We start from the raw sequence: 15,882 nt of genomic DNA, 5'->3' as shown, positions 1-15,882 counted from the left end.
TGGTACATCCATGACGGCTCCATGATGGCTAGGTGTTATCTTCTTGTTCTTCCTTGATGCGTTTTGGGTGGATTCCGGTTCGCCCTTCCATGGGTCATCCGGTTATCTCCACTTTGCATATTCTTCGGCCCATCAATATCAAGGTTGAAATTCTTAGGATTAGGCTGGCACCATTTACTAACCAATTATTTCCCTGCTTCAGGCTCTCAATTCCAGGCATTCATCATTCATTCTTTTACTTAACAACACAATCTATGACTCTTGATTCATTTAACAATTTTTATGCCACTATCTATTTTTCCCTCTTTGGATACCAAGATTTACATAGGCATGACAAGGGGCCCCCACGGGGGAAAGAGCATTAGGGTGTTGTTTTAAAGAACAGCATTGTTTCCTCAAAGTTCTTATCACTTTCCAGCACAGACTCTTTGTCCTGAAATAATTAGCACTTTGGCCTTTCATTTGTTACAGAGTGAAATTCAACAGCATGGAACTGATGTTCATACCTTTTTACAATACCTATATACTCTTTTGTCTATCTTTATTTCTACTACTACATAATTATAATTCTATCACACTTATATAACTTTGAGGGCGACGCAACTTTGTGAGAAGCCTTCCACCAGTTGAGTGAATCTCTTACTTGACAAGGCACTGACACTTGTCAGTCTAGCCTGTGTTACTCAGTGAATAAACTGCTCTGAGACATCACAGATGCAGCAAAGGCATAACCTTGCATGACGTGGTACAAAGGTACAAGCTGCCATATGTCCCAAGAGTTGGACATAATGTACTACCACAGTCTGTGGGCTTATTTAAATCCTCATGCTAAAATTTGACAGGGTTGTGAATCTGTCCAGGGGAAGGCACAACAGCCAGAGAAGCCCCTATGACTTCTATTCTTGGTACGGGGTCAAGATAGAGTTCTTGATATTGAGCTGAAAACCTAGCCTGAGGAACAGGGACAAACCTGTTTGTATGGCAGAAAGAACCTCATTGTAAGACCAGCTCTTGATTAGCCAGTTGCAGAGGTATGGAAAGATTATTATCACCTGTTGATGAAGGTAGGCAGTGACCACTGCCAGAACCTTCTAAAATATTGTCGGCGAAAGGGTAACGAACGGAAGTACTCAGTATTGGAAGTGGTCCTGGCCTACCACAAAGCAAATGACTCTCTTGTGAGACAAGTGAATCATGATAAGCAAATATGCATCTTGAAAGTTGAGGGGTAAAAACCATCCCTGAATCTAACCAGGGAATTGTAGGTGCAAGAGGAATCATCCTGAACTTTCATACTTTCACAAAGTTGTTTAGGAGTCTTAGTTTTAAAATGGGTCTTCACCCTCTGTTTTCTTTTCGGACCATAAAGTACTGGGAGTAAAACCCTTCCATCTGTGCTGAGCAGGAACTGGTTTTATAGCTTTTAAATGTAGAAGGGTATTGATTTCCTGTCTCAGCAAATGCTCATAAGAGTGATCCCTGCAGAGGGACAGGAAAGAGGAGTGAGCTGGGGGGAAGGGAAGTAAAATGGATGGTGTATCCCAGTGTTATGACCTCCAAGATCTATTTGTTGGATGTAATCTGCTCCCATAGCAGTTGAAAATGGAAGAGGCGGCCTCCACATGTGGGGATGCAGGCAAAATGTTGCAGCTGGAGATGCAAAAAACAGGGATGATTTGGACCTTCAACCAAGCTGTTAAAATTGACATTTTGTCAACGAGGAGAATTGTGTGGTTGAACCAGGTGCAGTGAGTGGTCTCTTTCTCTGAAAACTTGATTGCTGCCTTGGGAGTTCGGTAGGTCTTTGGACTTCCCTAGGCTGGAGCCAAGATGCCTGTTTCATGACAACTGCCATGGAGAAGGAATGAGCAGCAGTGTCTGGGGCATCCAGGGAGGCTTATATAGATGTCCTGGCAAGCAGCTGACTCTTGGCTATGATGGTTTGGAACTGCAATGTTATTTATTGTTTGTTATAGATATTACCTCAATTAAGCAAGGTACTTATGCACATGAGTAATCCTATTAATTTGAAATGGAACAACTCATGCTGAAAGTTAGTCACATACTTAAGTAACTGACTGAATCAGAACCCAGTAAAATACATGAACTTTTAAAACGAAGCAGTACTCAAATACTCAAGTACATGAGGAAGGTGAATGTGTTGTGTTGAATACCTGTTATATCACTAGATTTTTAGGGCAATTTTTATGCAGTTATATTGGGGAGGGGGCAAGAGAGTTGGATGGGTTAGGAGATTTGTAATGCGCTATGGAGCTTTTCACCTCTCTATCTCTTGTTCAGAGCCAGTGGTGAGCTTTTCAGTGAAAAGTAACTGTGAAAACAAGTTAATCATCTTAGTTCGGTTCCTCAAGGATAGGTATATTGGCAATATTTGCAGAGAGGACAGGGGCTGAATGAATTTAACTAAAAATGGAGGATCTCACTCCCCAGGATTGTTGCCAGCACCTTTTATGACTCATAAGCTCTACATTCACTAAAAATTAAAAATAGTTCTTTGGAACAAATGACAAACAATGTCTGATAAATGGGCAAGACCATTCCCAATTATTGGTTTCTTCAGTTTCAGGAAAAACAGTTACGTAATCAGGCAAACACAGAAGTTGTGGCCAGAATCCCAGTGTGTGGAAACATTTTCTAATATCACACATGGGTACACAACCTGCTATTTGTAACACTAGTAAGTTTTATGGGAAGATTAGAAAGCCGGAGACCTCATTTTCTTCAATGTTATATTTTCCTTCTTTTCTAGACTTTCCATTTTCCTCAGTCTTAGTCATTGTTCCAGTCAAGACCTAAAGTGGAAGATAAAATATTCAGTAACCACAATGAAAAAGGTCTGAGAGACTGAGATTAACTGTCCGAAAAATGAGAAGAAAACCCTGTTAAAAGAAACAGGAGAATAATGGCTTAACAGTTGCTTGGCCTGTGCAGGTGAGGGAAGTTACCATTTTCCTGTTTTACTATTAGAAGACCCTGTCCTGCAAACACTACCTACCAAGTATTTTTAAACTATTATGAGCAGGCCCCTTCAACCAATGGGATCACTCCTGGGAGAAAACACTATGCTCCTCAGGAAGAAGTTGCAGGACTCCCAGGGAAATTTACAACAGACAACAAAAAAAATCCCTACTGGTTTTAACACCTGGTATAGAGAGGCCTATTTTTATCACCATTTAAGTTACAGCAGCTGGAAAGCAACATGGTGGTAAAAAACAGTCCAGCAGAGAGAGCCCTCTCTGCACTAAGGCTCCTACTATTTCTAACACCGATTCCACTGAAATTGTTTTGCATATGTGGCAGTAATGGCCTTAGTGCGCCTTTATCTATCTAACAAAAGCACCAGGTCCTGCACATGCACATGCTTATCATTTCATCAATTGAAATTAATAGGACTCCTCCTAGTAAAGTGTTATACAAAAGGTATTCATTTTCTTATTTATTATTAATATTATTAATTGGATGGTAGCTTAGTTAAGCATCCTTGTATTGTAGGATCAAGTCCAATATTTATACTGAAATTATTTTAACCAGTATTGTACAACTGGACAATTTTTATGTTATTGCAAAGAGTAGGTGGCAAACGTGCCCAGAACCAGCTTTGCATGGCACTGTTAGTAGGTCGCTAACCTGAAGTTTCAGGATAGTTAAGAGAATCTATGTAACTGAGGCAAGAAATTCCAGCCTGGCACTGACGCAAGACTGACAAGGTCACGTGAAAAATCCTCACTAACAAACCAGGGCTGAAGGAGCCCCTTCTAATTCTGTCCCATTCCTTTGAAATGATTCATTAGCAAACATTTGCACCTGTAACAGACACTGAAACCACACCAGTCTGGCGTTTGTCTGTGCTTCATGGATGTTTAGTTACTCCCAGACAGTGAAACAGTCTGATCTGATCCAAACACAGTGTTTATACGTTTTTTTTAAGCAGGAAGGGGAAAAAGTCAGATCAAATACCCTTCCTCTTCTCCTGGCTCTTCCAGGGAAAGCACAGCTTTAGGGGACACTTGCCTGGCCAGGTTTATTTATTCTGCTGATGGGCTAAGTCTCTCCCATGTGAAATTTCATTTTTCAATGAACACTTACTCTGGGAGACAAAGTTGTAGTGCATTTCTCGTGTGACTCATGCAGAAAACCAGTAATGGATAGGCGAGAGTTTATTTGCTGAGGGGTTTACCTCAATTAAAAGGGCATTAAGGATACTTGACTGTTGCTTAAATCCTCCGAAGTGGCCGTATCGTGGGAGATATTTTGGCCAGAATATTTCCCAGAAACATGTTTCCGCTCTTACTAGGCGCTCACCCTCAGTCTCCCCAGTCTTGATGAGCTAATAGCATTTTTCCTTTGCATAGTTTGGCATTGCCCCACGGCCTGGCAGGCTGCGTGTGTCTGCGGGCCTCGAGGTGCCTGCAGGCTCGCCCCAGCTCGAGACGTGCAGCTAGAGGTGTATATATACCGAGGGAGGGATCCTTTTGTCTCCTTCTCCCTGCAAGGAGGCTCGGGCCGCGGAGGGGAGGCAGCGGCGGGGCAGATGTGAGGCGCTGTCCGACTCGCACGTTCCCCATCGCATTACGTGAGCAAACAGCGGCGGAGCAGCCTGCCAGGCGGGCTTGTGTAACTTTGCAAATGTGCCAGAAAGTTTAAAATCCCTCAGCCCTCCTCCTCCCGCCTCCAGTCCAGACCCCAGAGAAAGCCGGAGGACGATGAGAGGCGGGTCGCTTGCTGCTGCTGCTATTCAGAGCCGTGCCCTGTAAACACCCCGGGAGCGGAGAAGCTCCCTCCTTTCGGAAGGTCTCTGCCTCCCCGGGCCGCCTGCGGGGATCGAGCCTGGCTGCGGCCAGCGGCGTTTGGCGAGCGACCTTCGCGCCCGGCCGGGGCTCTTGAAGCGGGGAAGATGCACGTGGCGCTGCCCGCGGCTTTGCTCGCCCCGCTGCAGGTGTGGCTGTACCTGAGCTGCACCTGGCCCGCCGGCTGCCAGCCGCCGCCGCGCCACAACCCGCCGGCGCCCGCCGCCTGGAGGCAGCGGATTCAGTGGGAGAACAACGGGCAGGTGTACAGCCTGCTGAGCCTGGGCTCCCAGTACCAGCAGCCCCGGCGCCGGCAGGCAGCGGCCGCGGGCAGCCCCATCCTGCTGCTCCGAAACAACGCCACCGCCCCGCGGGGGGCTGCTGCTGCTGCTGCTGCTGAAGCCGGCGCTGCCCAGCCGCCGGCCGGAGCCGCCAGCAGGGGCTCGGGCGCTCGCCACTGGTTTCAGGCCGGCTACCAGCCGCCCCCCGGCGGCACCGCAGGGCAGAGGAGCCAGGGAGCCGCGAGCCCTCCCCAGGGGGCGTCTCGGCCCAGCGCCCCCCACAGCTCAGGCGCCGGCTCCAGGAGGGGCAACAGCACCAGCCCCGGCGCTGGCAGCCCCCCGCCCCTGAGCAATCTGAGAGCCGGCCGGGAAGATGCCATGGTCGGAGACGATCCCTACAACCCCTACAAGTACACGGACGACAACCCCTATTACAACTACTACGACACCTACGAGAGACCCCGCCAGGGCAGCAGGTACAGACCCGGCTATGGCACCGGCTACTTCCAGTATGGTAAGAGCCCCCCCGCACCCCTCGAGCACGAGCAGTAACACCTCGCCCAGGGCTCCAGCAGGGGCCCCGCCGCTAGCTCCTAGCTGGGCTCCCCGCCGCCAACCCAAACGCCAGCACAGCACATAGCGATAGGCTTTGGCAGGGGGCTCACATCCCAGCATGCTCTGGAGAAATGACCAGCCCTGCCTGCCCCCCACACGAGGCAAACAACTGACGCGGTCCTAGGATTCCTAGGATCATATGGTGGTGGTAGGGGCCCGAGAGCCCTCAGGATTTACGAGGCGAGAGGCTGGCAGCAAACAATAGGCTCTGCCTGTCCAGCGAGAAGCCTAAATGGTTCTTGTGACCTAAAGCGTGGCAGGAGCCTTTGGCCAAAATAACTCCTCCTAATGCTTGAAAGTGAAACAAAACGTTGGCAGACATGTTCTGGGTTTGATCGTGCTGTTGTGTGGTTGGTTTGATGAACTGCAGGTCTCCCTGACTTAGTCCCGGATCCCTATTACATCCAGGCATCCACATATGTCCAAAGGGTGTCCATGTACAGCCTGAGATGCGCTGCTGAGGAGAACTGCCTGGCAAGGTAGGCATCTCTGCTGACTTCTCCTTTACATTAGCCTCAGGCACTTGCTCCAGTTTCTTCCAGCCTGGGTACCCAACAGCAAGGAAACCAGGAGGGAGTAGGTAAAGATAGAGGCCTTGATAACAGGTCCTGAGTCTAGCTTCTTTTGTGGCCTTCTTATAATTTTTCAACAACAGACAACAAGAAAGGGTAATATACTAGCCCTGATTTCTAAAAGTGACAAGTGCTTTTAGGTGCCTCTGTTTTACAAAGATTAGCTCATTTGAGATGTTTTAAAGGAGCCTGATTTCCAAAGGGTTGGTACTGGGCCCTTTCTGAAAATCAGGCCTTTTTAAACATCACTGAAGATAGGTATATTAAAGCACTTGTCACTTTTGAAAATCTTTGTCCCTGATTTTAGCTGGAATCTGATCTTTTTTTAACTCTCTCCTTTAATGTGAATAAATCGTCTTGTTTCATTTTTAAAAAGGCACCATTTGTGTGGGTTAACAAAATACTGTATGCACTATGCTTAGGCAGATGCAATATACCTTCTGTGAGTCAATCTAGCAGAAAAATATTTGCGATAATCTTAGAATTTGAGAAAAAAAATTCTTTACTCGTGAGTTGTCCCTATCCCCTTGGCAAAGAGAGATTTTTCCTGTTTTGACTGGAACTGAAATTAAGATGGCTGAGTTTCATAAATTTAACTTGTAGAGTACCTTACCCTGCAAAACAACTTTGTTTATTCACCAGTTTCATAAACTGGTTGTAGCATAGCATTAAGGAAACATTTTTGTTAATTTGCTGCAGGAAAACCAGCAAAGGGTAGCACAGAAGGTTGTTTATGGTAGTCTCACAAAAATGGCTATTTAAAATTGTTCTTGTTGGTAGATTGGTAGTTAAAAATTTAAAAGGTTAGATTATAATTATTTTAAGATAGACCACATTTGGGACCAAAATGTCTTGATTGTAGCCTTTTAAACTACAATGGAAACAAAATATACTGTGGCCATGAGATCAACTACAAGATATTGTGTTTTACAGAAACTATCGAAAAACAGTTTTTCATGCTAAACAAGGACATTTTTACAGCTATCCATTGTTAAAGTGATATTATGCTCTTGGCTATTGTTAAACACCATTGATTTCCCTAAGTATCAAAGAGTTTCTAACCCGTGCTCATCAGGTATCAAATCCTACTCTTACTGAAATCAGGGACAAAATTAACATCAACAGAAGGACTGAGTCCTAGAATGTTACTAAAGCCTGCATCCAATACCAGAAGCTCCTAACCACACCACAGAGCATTCTTGAATATCCTTAGCTATTAAAATTAATGGGGTTGAGGGCAGTGATGAGCTGCCAAAATCTTAATTGGTTCCCTCCTCACCCCACGAGAGGGTCACTGCCTCCTGCCCCATCCAACCCCTGTCCCCTGATTGCCCCCAGAACCGGGCAGGAGGGTCTCGTGGGCCACCATAGTGGGTGCCCACCCCACCCCTAAAAGCCGGAGGGACCTGCGGGGGGGCGAGTTGGGGAGTCCCGGAGGTGCTTACCTGGGGCAGCTCCCAGGAAGCATCCGGCAGGTCCCTCTGGCTCCTAGGGGCAGGGGAGCATAGCTAGGGAGGGAGCAGGGGGAGTGACTGCTCCCCCCACTGATCACAGCAAAAGTGGTGCCTACTCCGTGGGTGCTCTGGGGCTGGAGCACCCACGGGGAAAATTTGGTGGGTGCAGAACACCCACTAGCAGCTCCCCACACGGCATCTGGCCCCAGCTCACCTCCGCATCCGCTCCTGAACGCACCGCCCCGCTCTGCTTCTCCATGCCCCCCCGGGCTGAGAAGCAGACGGTGGCTTCACACTCAAGCTGAGGGTGGCGGAGTTGAGCTGGGGTGAGGAGTGGTTCCCCTGCGCGCCCCGCCCCCCTCCCCCCCCGTGTTACCTGCTGCGGTGTGAGCGGTCCTCCTTGCGTCTCCGCACCCCAGCTCACCTCCGCCTCCCTGGGCCTGAGTGCGAAGCCACCGCCTGTTTCTCAGCCAGCCCTGGCTTCCTGCGCAAACAGCTGATTCGCAGGAAGCCGGTGGGGAGGGGGGGGGCGGAGAAGCAGAGCAGGGCGGTGGGTTCAGGGGAGGAGACGGATGCGGAGCGGTGTGCTGGGGCCGGGTGTGGGGGGGGTGGGGAGCTGCCAAATTTTCCCCTTGGGTGGTCCAGCCCTGGAGCACCCATGGAGTCGGCGCCTAAGGCGCCACTTTTGGCTGGTTAAATTTAGAAGCCCTTTTAGAACCGGTTGTCCCTTGTGGAACAATCGGTTCTAAAAGGGCTTCTAAATTTAACAATTGGTCTAGCGAACCGGTAGGAACCGGCTCCAGCTCACCACTGGTTGAGGGTGCTCTGCAACTTGCTAGTTATCACATATAGTCACAGAGGGTTGAATGCTAGATCATAAGCTAAGAAGAAGCAATTTTGAGTGTCTGCTTAATATTTTGTAAATATACTTACGCCTCTTTTTACATCATTGCAGTTCAGCTTACAGGGCAGATGTCAGAGATTATGATGCTCGAGTGCTTCTGAGATTCCCCCAAAGAGTGAAAAATCAAGGCACATCAGACTTCCTACCAAGCAGACCCCGATATTCATGGGAGTGGCACAGCTGTCACCAGTGAGTGAAGTGTCCAGTATGGTACCTTCTACTTATCTTTTTCATTTGTTAACTGTAAAGTGATATGTTTTGTTTCTGTCTAGGGGAAATATAGCTATAGGATTTTGTTCTCCCCTCCCATTTTATGGTAATAGCTCATTATATAGCTACGCATGTGAGGATGAAGAATTGAAATGATCAAATGAAAATAAATAGTTCATACTCACTTACAAATGTGAAAATCTGGAAGCCTGTGCAATTTCAAATCAGTTTAGAATATTTGGTCACATATCCAATTATAACATTCAATTCTGCATAAGTCTGTTGTCCATTTATATTAAATAGAACCAACCAGTGAACTTAAAAAAAGTTATAATTATAGTTCATGCACCAAAATGTATTTTTTACTTTCACATTCACTAAAAAAAAAGAATATTCAAATATTGAATGTGTCATTTGGTTCTCTAGGGGCCCCATTATTTCATGAGTCAAGGAACATTTTCCTCAATATTGAAAAGAGGAATGGGAACGGTCCTTAACAAGCACTTGTACCAATATAAAGCCTTAGGGTGATCTCACTATCATCTTCATCTGAAAAGAATTGGAGTTTTACATAAAAAGTGATGCCACAATAGATGCCATTTAGCTCTGATATACAGTGCGCCACTATCACCTTTGCAAGACAAACATTGATAGACATGTGGCAAGACAAACATTGGAGAATATTTGTAACATTTTGGGACCTAATAAAACTGCATATGTGCACTTGTCCTTTCCAAGAGACTTGGTGTATATGAGTTTGCAATCTTGTCCTAAATTTAGATATATTATATCAGGTTTGTGATACTTTAGGAAAGTATAATGTATTTTCTCAATTCATTTGAAATATGACTCTACAGTTGTGTGTAGATAATGATTAATTTTAATACAATGACAGAGATAATTTATTCATTGATAAAATGATGACTGAACACTGAATTCCATCTAAATATGTACCACAGAGGTTGCCATGGGCCTGATCCAAAGCCCTTTGAAGTTAGTGGAATTTCTCCATTGATTTCAAGGGGCTTGGGATCAAGCCTGCTGCAATAGGTCAAATTGTAAAATTGTTTATTCCTGATGGAACAATTACTGTAAATTCAAATGAAGTCTTTTAAACATAGACCCAGCAAGGCAGATGTTTTATTCATAGTATACAAGCCTTTGGTAAACCAAGAAAAACCCCCAACCCTTCTCGCTCTGAAAATGTGTTTTAGTTTTTAAAAATTTAATGTGAAATTGATAGCACTGCAAGCTGAAATCCTTCATCCACAGAACAGATAATCCTTGCCCTGGCAATAGGCTCTATACTGACCAGGGTGCGAGTGGAGTTCTTTCAATACTCATCCAATTCTTGGACTTTGAATATGCTGCCAACAAGAATGCCAATTGTGGGGATGGTTTCTATGGTGTTGATACTGGTCCATTAGTAAATGAACTATAACAACCAATTCATTTCTCAAATGACCTGCCATCAAATGGTACTGTTTAGTCACCATCATTCTCTGAGTCACCTTGTCATCCAAGTTTTTAGCTGGTGATACATTTTATATATATTATATATATATATAAATGTATGTTTATTTTTCATTAAAAGGTGTTTGAACTATAGTTTATTTAATCTTTTACATACACACAGCATACTGAAATCTTTCATAAGCAACAGTAGCAGAATGCTACTCAGACAAGCTGCTGATTTGTTGGTTCTTGCTAGTTTGCTTTCTTCAGCTATGTGAGAAAAGTAGAACCATAGAACAAATAGGTGCATCACAGCGAGTGTGTGACACCTAGGACACTCACTCTCTCACACACACACACACTCTCAGACTGGAATAGTGCACACTGCGAAACAACCAAAAATATGTTTTTGCAGAACACCTTAACATTATCGAACCAGCAAGACTTTGAATGTCAGTTTATACATTTGAATGTAAGTAGCCATTCCTTCAGATAATCCAATCTGTAATATTAGTACACAGAGGATGAATCTCTAAACAGAGTAGATTGTCCCCCAAACATGTGACATTTTATCATTATATTTGCAAACAATGGAAGTAGAAAAATAACCACAACCCTTCAGCCCCTTCCAGAAATAGCTAACTTGCCTAGAATTTACAATATGTGAAGGTAAGCATTCCTATCCAAACAAACTGTGCCTGAAGGCAAACATTATAAGATGAACCACTCAAGTATGAACAGTTTAAGTGCTTGCTAGTGTTATTGAAAAAGAGAAAACAGGAAATTTTGGGAAAACAAAGCCAATGAAGAGCCATTCTTTTAACAAATTAAAATGTGATTTGTTTTTATAAGGTTGTGTTTTTATACAATAAAAAAAAAATCTAACAGTGGTGCCACTGAGAAAAATATATTAACCCATTAGTTTTATGTAAGAAAAAATTTGGCAGGTTGCACTATAAGGTAGATTAGATAGGAAACATGATTATTTTTATTTAATAATGTTTTGGAAAAATCTGATCTGCCTCTACTAACTGACCTGTGGTCTAATGTCTGTTAGACATTACCACAGCATGGATGAATTCAGCCACTATGACTTGCTGGAAGCAGGCTCACATCGGAGAGTTGCTGAAGGGCACAAAGCAAGTTTTTGTCTTGAAGATACCTCCTGTGACTATGGATACTATAGACGATATGCATGTACAGCACATACACAGGTAAGAAGAGATGGTTCCAAAGAACCAAGAGATTTTCTTTCTTGCAGTTTGCCTTACTTGAGAGATTTTATGTAACATTACAGGCCCCAGTTCTCAGGTGCCTTAATTAGCTATGAGATAATCACCCCAGGGTAGGGGGAATCTGCTGGTGGCATAAAACTAGCATAGCAGCTTTTGTACTCTCCTTTCACTACAGCCCTGTAGAAGGTGTGGCTGCTGGGAGTGGATGGCTGAGGCTTTCTTGTACCCTGGCAGGTCTCCTGGGGCCATTGACAGCTGATGTACATTAAAACAGTCCTCAAGCTACTCTGATTTAGATTGCGGGACTGGCCATCACACAGCAGGCCCAGGATCAGGGGCAGTGAAGAAATCCTATAAGGTCTCGTTCCACTTCTCTTATCCCAATCCACATTCTGCTGTCCATGGCTGCAGTCAAGGATCAGAGCTAGTGTTCTTTCTTCTCAGAGCCTGATAGTGCAAGGTGCTGTGTTTCATCAGTTCCCAATGCTATCAAAGGGGGTTTGAGGGGATTCAGTACATCACAGCATCATGCATGTAACAGACCTTCAAATTAATGGGAACTGTGTGAACATCATGGGCAAACTATATCCCTTTTTCTGCAGAGGTATAATTTTATTCTTGAGAAATGCCAAATATTTTCCCATGTGGATGTGTCCATATTTAAATCTTAAGTATAATGAATTATCTACAATATGTAAAGTTTGTGTAGGGGTTTTAAAAATAGTCTCTCTCTGTGTAGGTTACAGCATTCACCTAACATATATATTTTACAGCTGGAGTACTTGTGTCACTAGAGTCAAGGTTGTGTCAGCATTTCCACTGTAAACCCATATTTTTAGGGGTTGTAATTGGACTGTAAAACTTTGTTCCAGCCTCAAACTTGGCACGTGTAAGTAGGGTATCAGCGGATTACCAGCTGGGGTCAGGAGGGAATTCCTGCATGGCTTTATCTTGCATAGTTAAGTGACTTATGAGGATTTTTCCACTAAAGCATCCTATACTGGCCACTGCTGAGAATACCAGACTTGATGGACCATTGATATGTTCCAGTGTGGCAATTCCTATATTCCTAGCAACAAAGTCGGAGGTTTTTTGGACACACAGATCTGGAAAAACCTCTGCTGCCATTTTGGATACCCTCTGAATTCTTGCAGCCATTTCTGATGTTTCAAAACCTGTATTTGCTTGAAGAGAAAAACCTTATTAGGCCATTTTCTGCAGAACTAAAGCTATAGACAAATAAAATACAAAGACAGCTCTTTAACTCCATGAGCTTCCTATGACGAGTACTTTACTCTTTGCACTGGATGCAGAATTCATCTATGGCCAAAGCCAACACTCTTCTTTGAGGTAGTCAAGATTCTAGTGGCAATTAAATTCACACAAATGAGTTTGGAACTGGAGATTAGGATTCACTGAGCATGCACCTCATGTCCTAACTCACGGGGAAAAGTTCTTTCTTGATTTTTCTTATATTCAAGTAAATTTAGAAGGAAAATGGTTTAAAATGGAGCTGCCCAGACAAGAAACAGGAGCAGTGTATCCCTCCCCAACTTATCCCACAAAAATGGTGATGAATATTTTTTGCTGAATTGGTCTCTAAGATTCTAAATCTTAAGCAGCAACTATAAGAACTTCCTCTTCAGATAGAAGGGATCCAAAATGGCATTTGCAAATAGTATGTCTAGGACTTTATTGGTGCTGTACTGTCTCATGCAGGACCCTCCTTACATCTGCCAAACTTTTCAAGTGGCCTCATATGTTTCTCCCCAATGGACCAGAATAACTCCTTTTGTTTAATTTAATCAGGTAAATAGGTAAGGAAAAATCTCAGGTGTTTATTTGAACTGTACCCACGCTTCTTGGGCCTGGAAATCCTGGATTAAAATATCGCAAGATTTCCAGTACTTCCTGCTTCCTGTCAGGCTGAAAATACTGTGAGACCAGCCTCCCTCATAATAATTCAGCAATGCTGGTCCCAAGCTGAATCAGAAAGTGGTACATGAAAAAAGACAATAGGAAAAATGATAGCCAAAACTTTCTGAACCTCAAAAGCCATTCAATTGAAATTCACAGAGTTTTAGGTGTAGATTTTGGTCAGTTCTTATCTTTTCTGAAATGATTCCTTCAACTCTTGCAAATAAGCGACACTTTAGGGAATACTGTCAGATAGTACTTAAATATAGCTATTTTAAATTTCAGGTATATGTAATCAGTAAATACCTATTATATTAAAAAAGTGTATAAATAAGACTAGTTCAAAGTTTTCCATTGAAACTGTGTTTTGCTGGAAAACTGGGTTCTCAACAAAATATTTTCTGGGAAATGTGTCTGCTTTCCACAGAAAATTTTGATTTTTAATCAAACTGATCACCTGAAAAATTTTTCAATTCTGAAATGGAACCATGCTGGCCCAGGGAATTGTAGTTTATCCCCTATAGTTTGTATAGGGATCCCAACCTATATCTCCCATCATGTCCTATGATGCACAGCCTCCCCTCAACAAGAGGGGAGACAGTGGTGCATCATGGGAGATAGAGATATAGTCCCTTGGGAAGCCCAGTCTAATAAGAATGGGAACATGAAATGCCTGAACTACAAATCCCATGAGCCTCTGCAACAGCATTTCAGAATTGAAATATTTCTGGTTTTGGCCAAAATATGTGTTTTTGATTTTCATCCAAAACTTTCCATGAAAAACAACCCCTATTTTCCAACCAGCTATAACAAATTCCTATTTATCCAAAAGAGCAGAACAGCTTGTAAGTGATGCTCCAGTCTCTCAGATAAGCATTGTAATTACTGGTACCTATTTATGAATAGTTTTATCTTTAATTTTCTTATGTGGTAGAAACAAAGAAAAGTTAATACAACTGCTCTGTCAGAGCTAGGCAGTACTATTTAAACAAATAAAACTCAGAAAGTTCAGATTCAATGCTTAACTCATTCATTTGTGCCCTTTTCCCCAATGATGTGCATGAAGGAAGCATCGTGGCGTTACCTGAATTTTTTGACTGGGGTTAGTTTGTGTCTGTGTTAATGTTGTTGTTTTCTGAAAATATATTCCTTAGACTCCTTTGCTTGTACATTTTTAGGGACTGAGCCCTGGTTGTTATGACACCTACAATGCTGACATAGATTGCCAATGGATTGATATTACAGATGTGAAGCCTGGAAACTACATACTGAAGGTATGGGGTGTGTTTTAAGAAATCATAACTATAAACCCATTTAAACCAGCACAGCAGGTTATCAATCCAAACCCAGTTGTAAATGGCATTTTCCTTCCTTCAAGGTTAGTGTAAACCCCAGCTATTTGGTACCAGAGTCTGATTACTCCAACAATGTAGTACGCTGTGATATCCGCTATACAGGCCATCATGCATATGCCTCTGGCTGCACAATTTCACCGTAAGTAGATTCCTCTTTCTCTGTAACTACTTTACACTCATAACATTAAGATTAGCAAATAGGTTTATGGTGTCAAGAGGTGAATTTTCCATTGAGTAGATAATTGCCAAATGAGTTCTAGCGATGCAAACTTTGTAAGTGGATGATTTAATAATTAGTGTGGAGTGTGCTAGTTTTCGGTTACAGATGGAACTTAGGTTCTTTTTTGTGGGAGGAATGGGAATGATTATTTTGCCATTTACAACTGCATATCTTTCAAATTATAGCTACTTGTAATTAAGCTATTTTCTTCAATCTTCCATCAGATCCATAGAACCATTTAAGATGGAAGGCACCTACAATAGTTTATCAAAATCCATTCCTCTCCTAGCATAGAACACCTACTAAAATTCTTGTTAGAAAAGTTTGTTTCTGCACTCTTGATTTCAGGATTTATAGGGACTTTAAAATTGCTGCTCCTACCTGGATTCCCAGCTGTTCTCCCTGGCTCAACTCCCTTCTTGAATTTGCAGCCACAAGGCTCCTGATGCTTATCCAATTCCCATACAGAGCATTCACACAAAGCTGTTGAACAGATTGCTGAGGGCCCCTTGAAACACTTTGTTCAAAACAAAGCAAAAAACCACATACAGTTATGTATTACTTTCTCACTGCTACAGCAAGCCCTCCCTCCCCTCCCCCGGAACAGTTCTTCCAGCAACACCTCATTTACTGTTTCATGTTAGCTCTCTTGGTGTTCAAGCAATGACCCTTAACTATGTCTGGCCACAAATTGTTTTGTAAAAAGCAAATGTACATTGAACAAAATCAGTGTTTCCTTTGTACTTTAGCTTAACATACCCTCTGAACATTACACAGAAAAATAAGTACTATGTTATAACCACATATAGAGTGAGCTTTCCAGTTATTTTTATACATGATTACAGAATCACATTAT

At 43.2% G+C, this 15,882-nt stretch overlaps 1 protein-coding gene across 1 annotated transcript; it reads left to right on the top strand.

The window, feature by feature from the left end:
- The first annotated feature begins 4,484 nt into the window (after positions 1-4,484).
- LOX (lysyl oxidase) lies at positions 4,485-14,949 on the top strand. Its single transcript, XM_048849405.2, has 6 exons — positions 4,485-5,603; positions 6,075-6,183; positions 8,686-8,823; positions 11,357-11,513; positions 14,630-14,725; positions 14,830-14,949. Exons 1-6 carry the CDS (start codon positions 4,916-4,918, stop codon positions 14,947-14,949), a joined length of 1,308 nt encoding a protein of 435 aa, XP_048705362.2. The 5' UTR covers positions 4,485-4,915.
- Positions 14,950-15,882: the final 933 nt, after the last annotated feature.

This window comes from Caretta caretta, chromosome 5 (genome assembly GCF_965140235.1).
Source record: "Caretta caretta isolate rCarCar2 chromosome 5, rCarCar1.hap1, whole genome shotgun sequence".
NCBI lineage: Eukaryota > Metazoa > Chordata > Testudines > Cheloniidae > Caretta > Caretta caretta.
Note: the sequence above shows the minus strand (reverse complement) of the source record. Positions and strands in the feature narration are given on the sequence as shown.

What these genes read in the sequence shown, in the direction of transcription:
- LOX (XM_048849405.2), top strand. Translation starts at nt 4,916, where the DNA reads ATGCACGTGGCGCTGCCCGCGGCTTTGCTCGCCCCGCTGCAGGTGTGG. An exon ending in CATGTACAGCACATACACAG is followed by an intron (nt 11,514 to 14,629) that starts GTAAGAAGAGAT and finishes GTACATTTTTAG; the next exon opens with GGACTGAGCCCTGGTTGTTA. An exon ending in CTGGAAACTACATACTGAAG is followed by an intron (nt 14,726 to 14,829) that starts GTATGGGGTGTG and finishes CCTTCCTTCAAG; the next exon opens with GTTAGTGTAAACCCCAGCTA.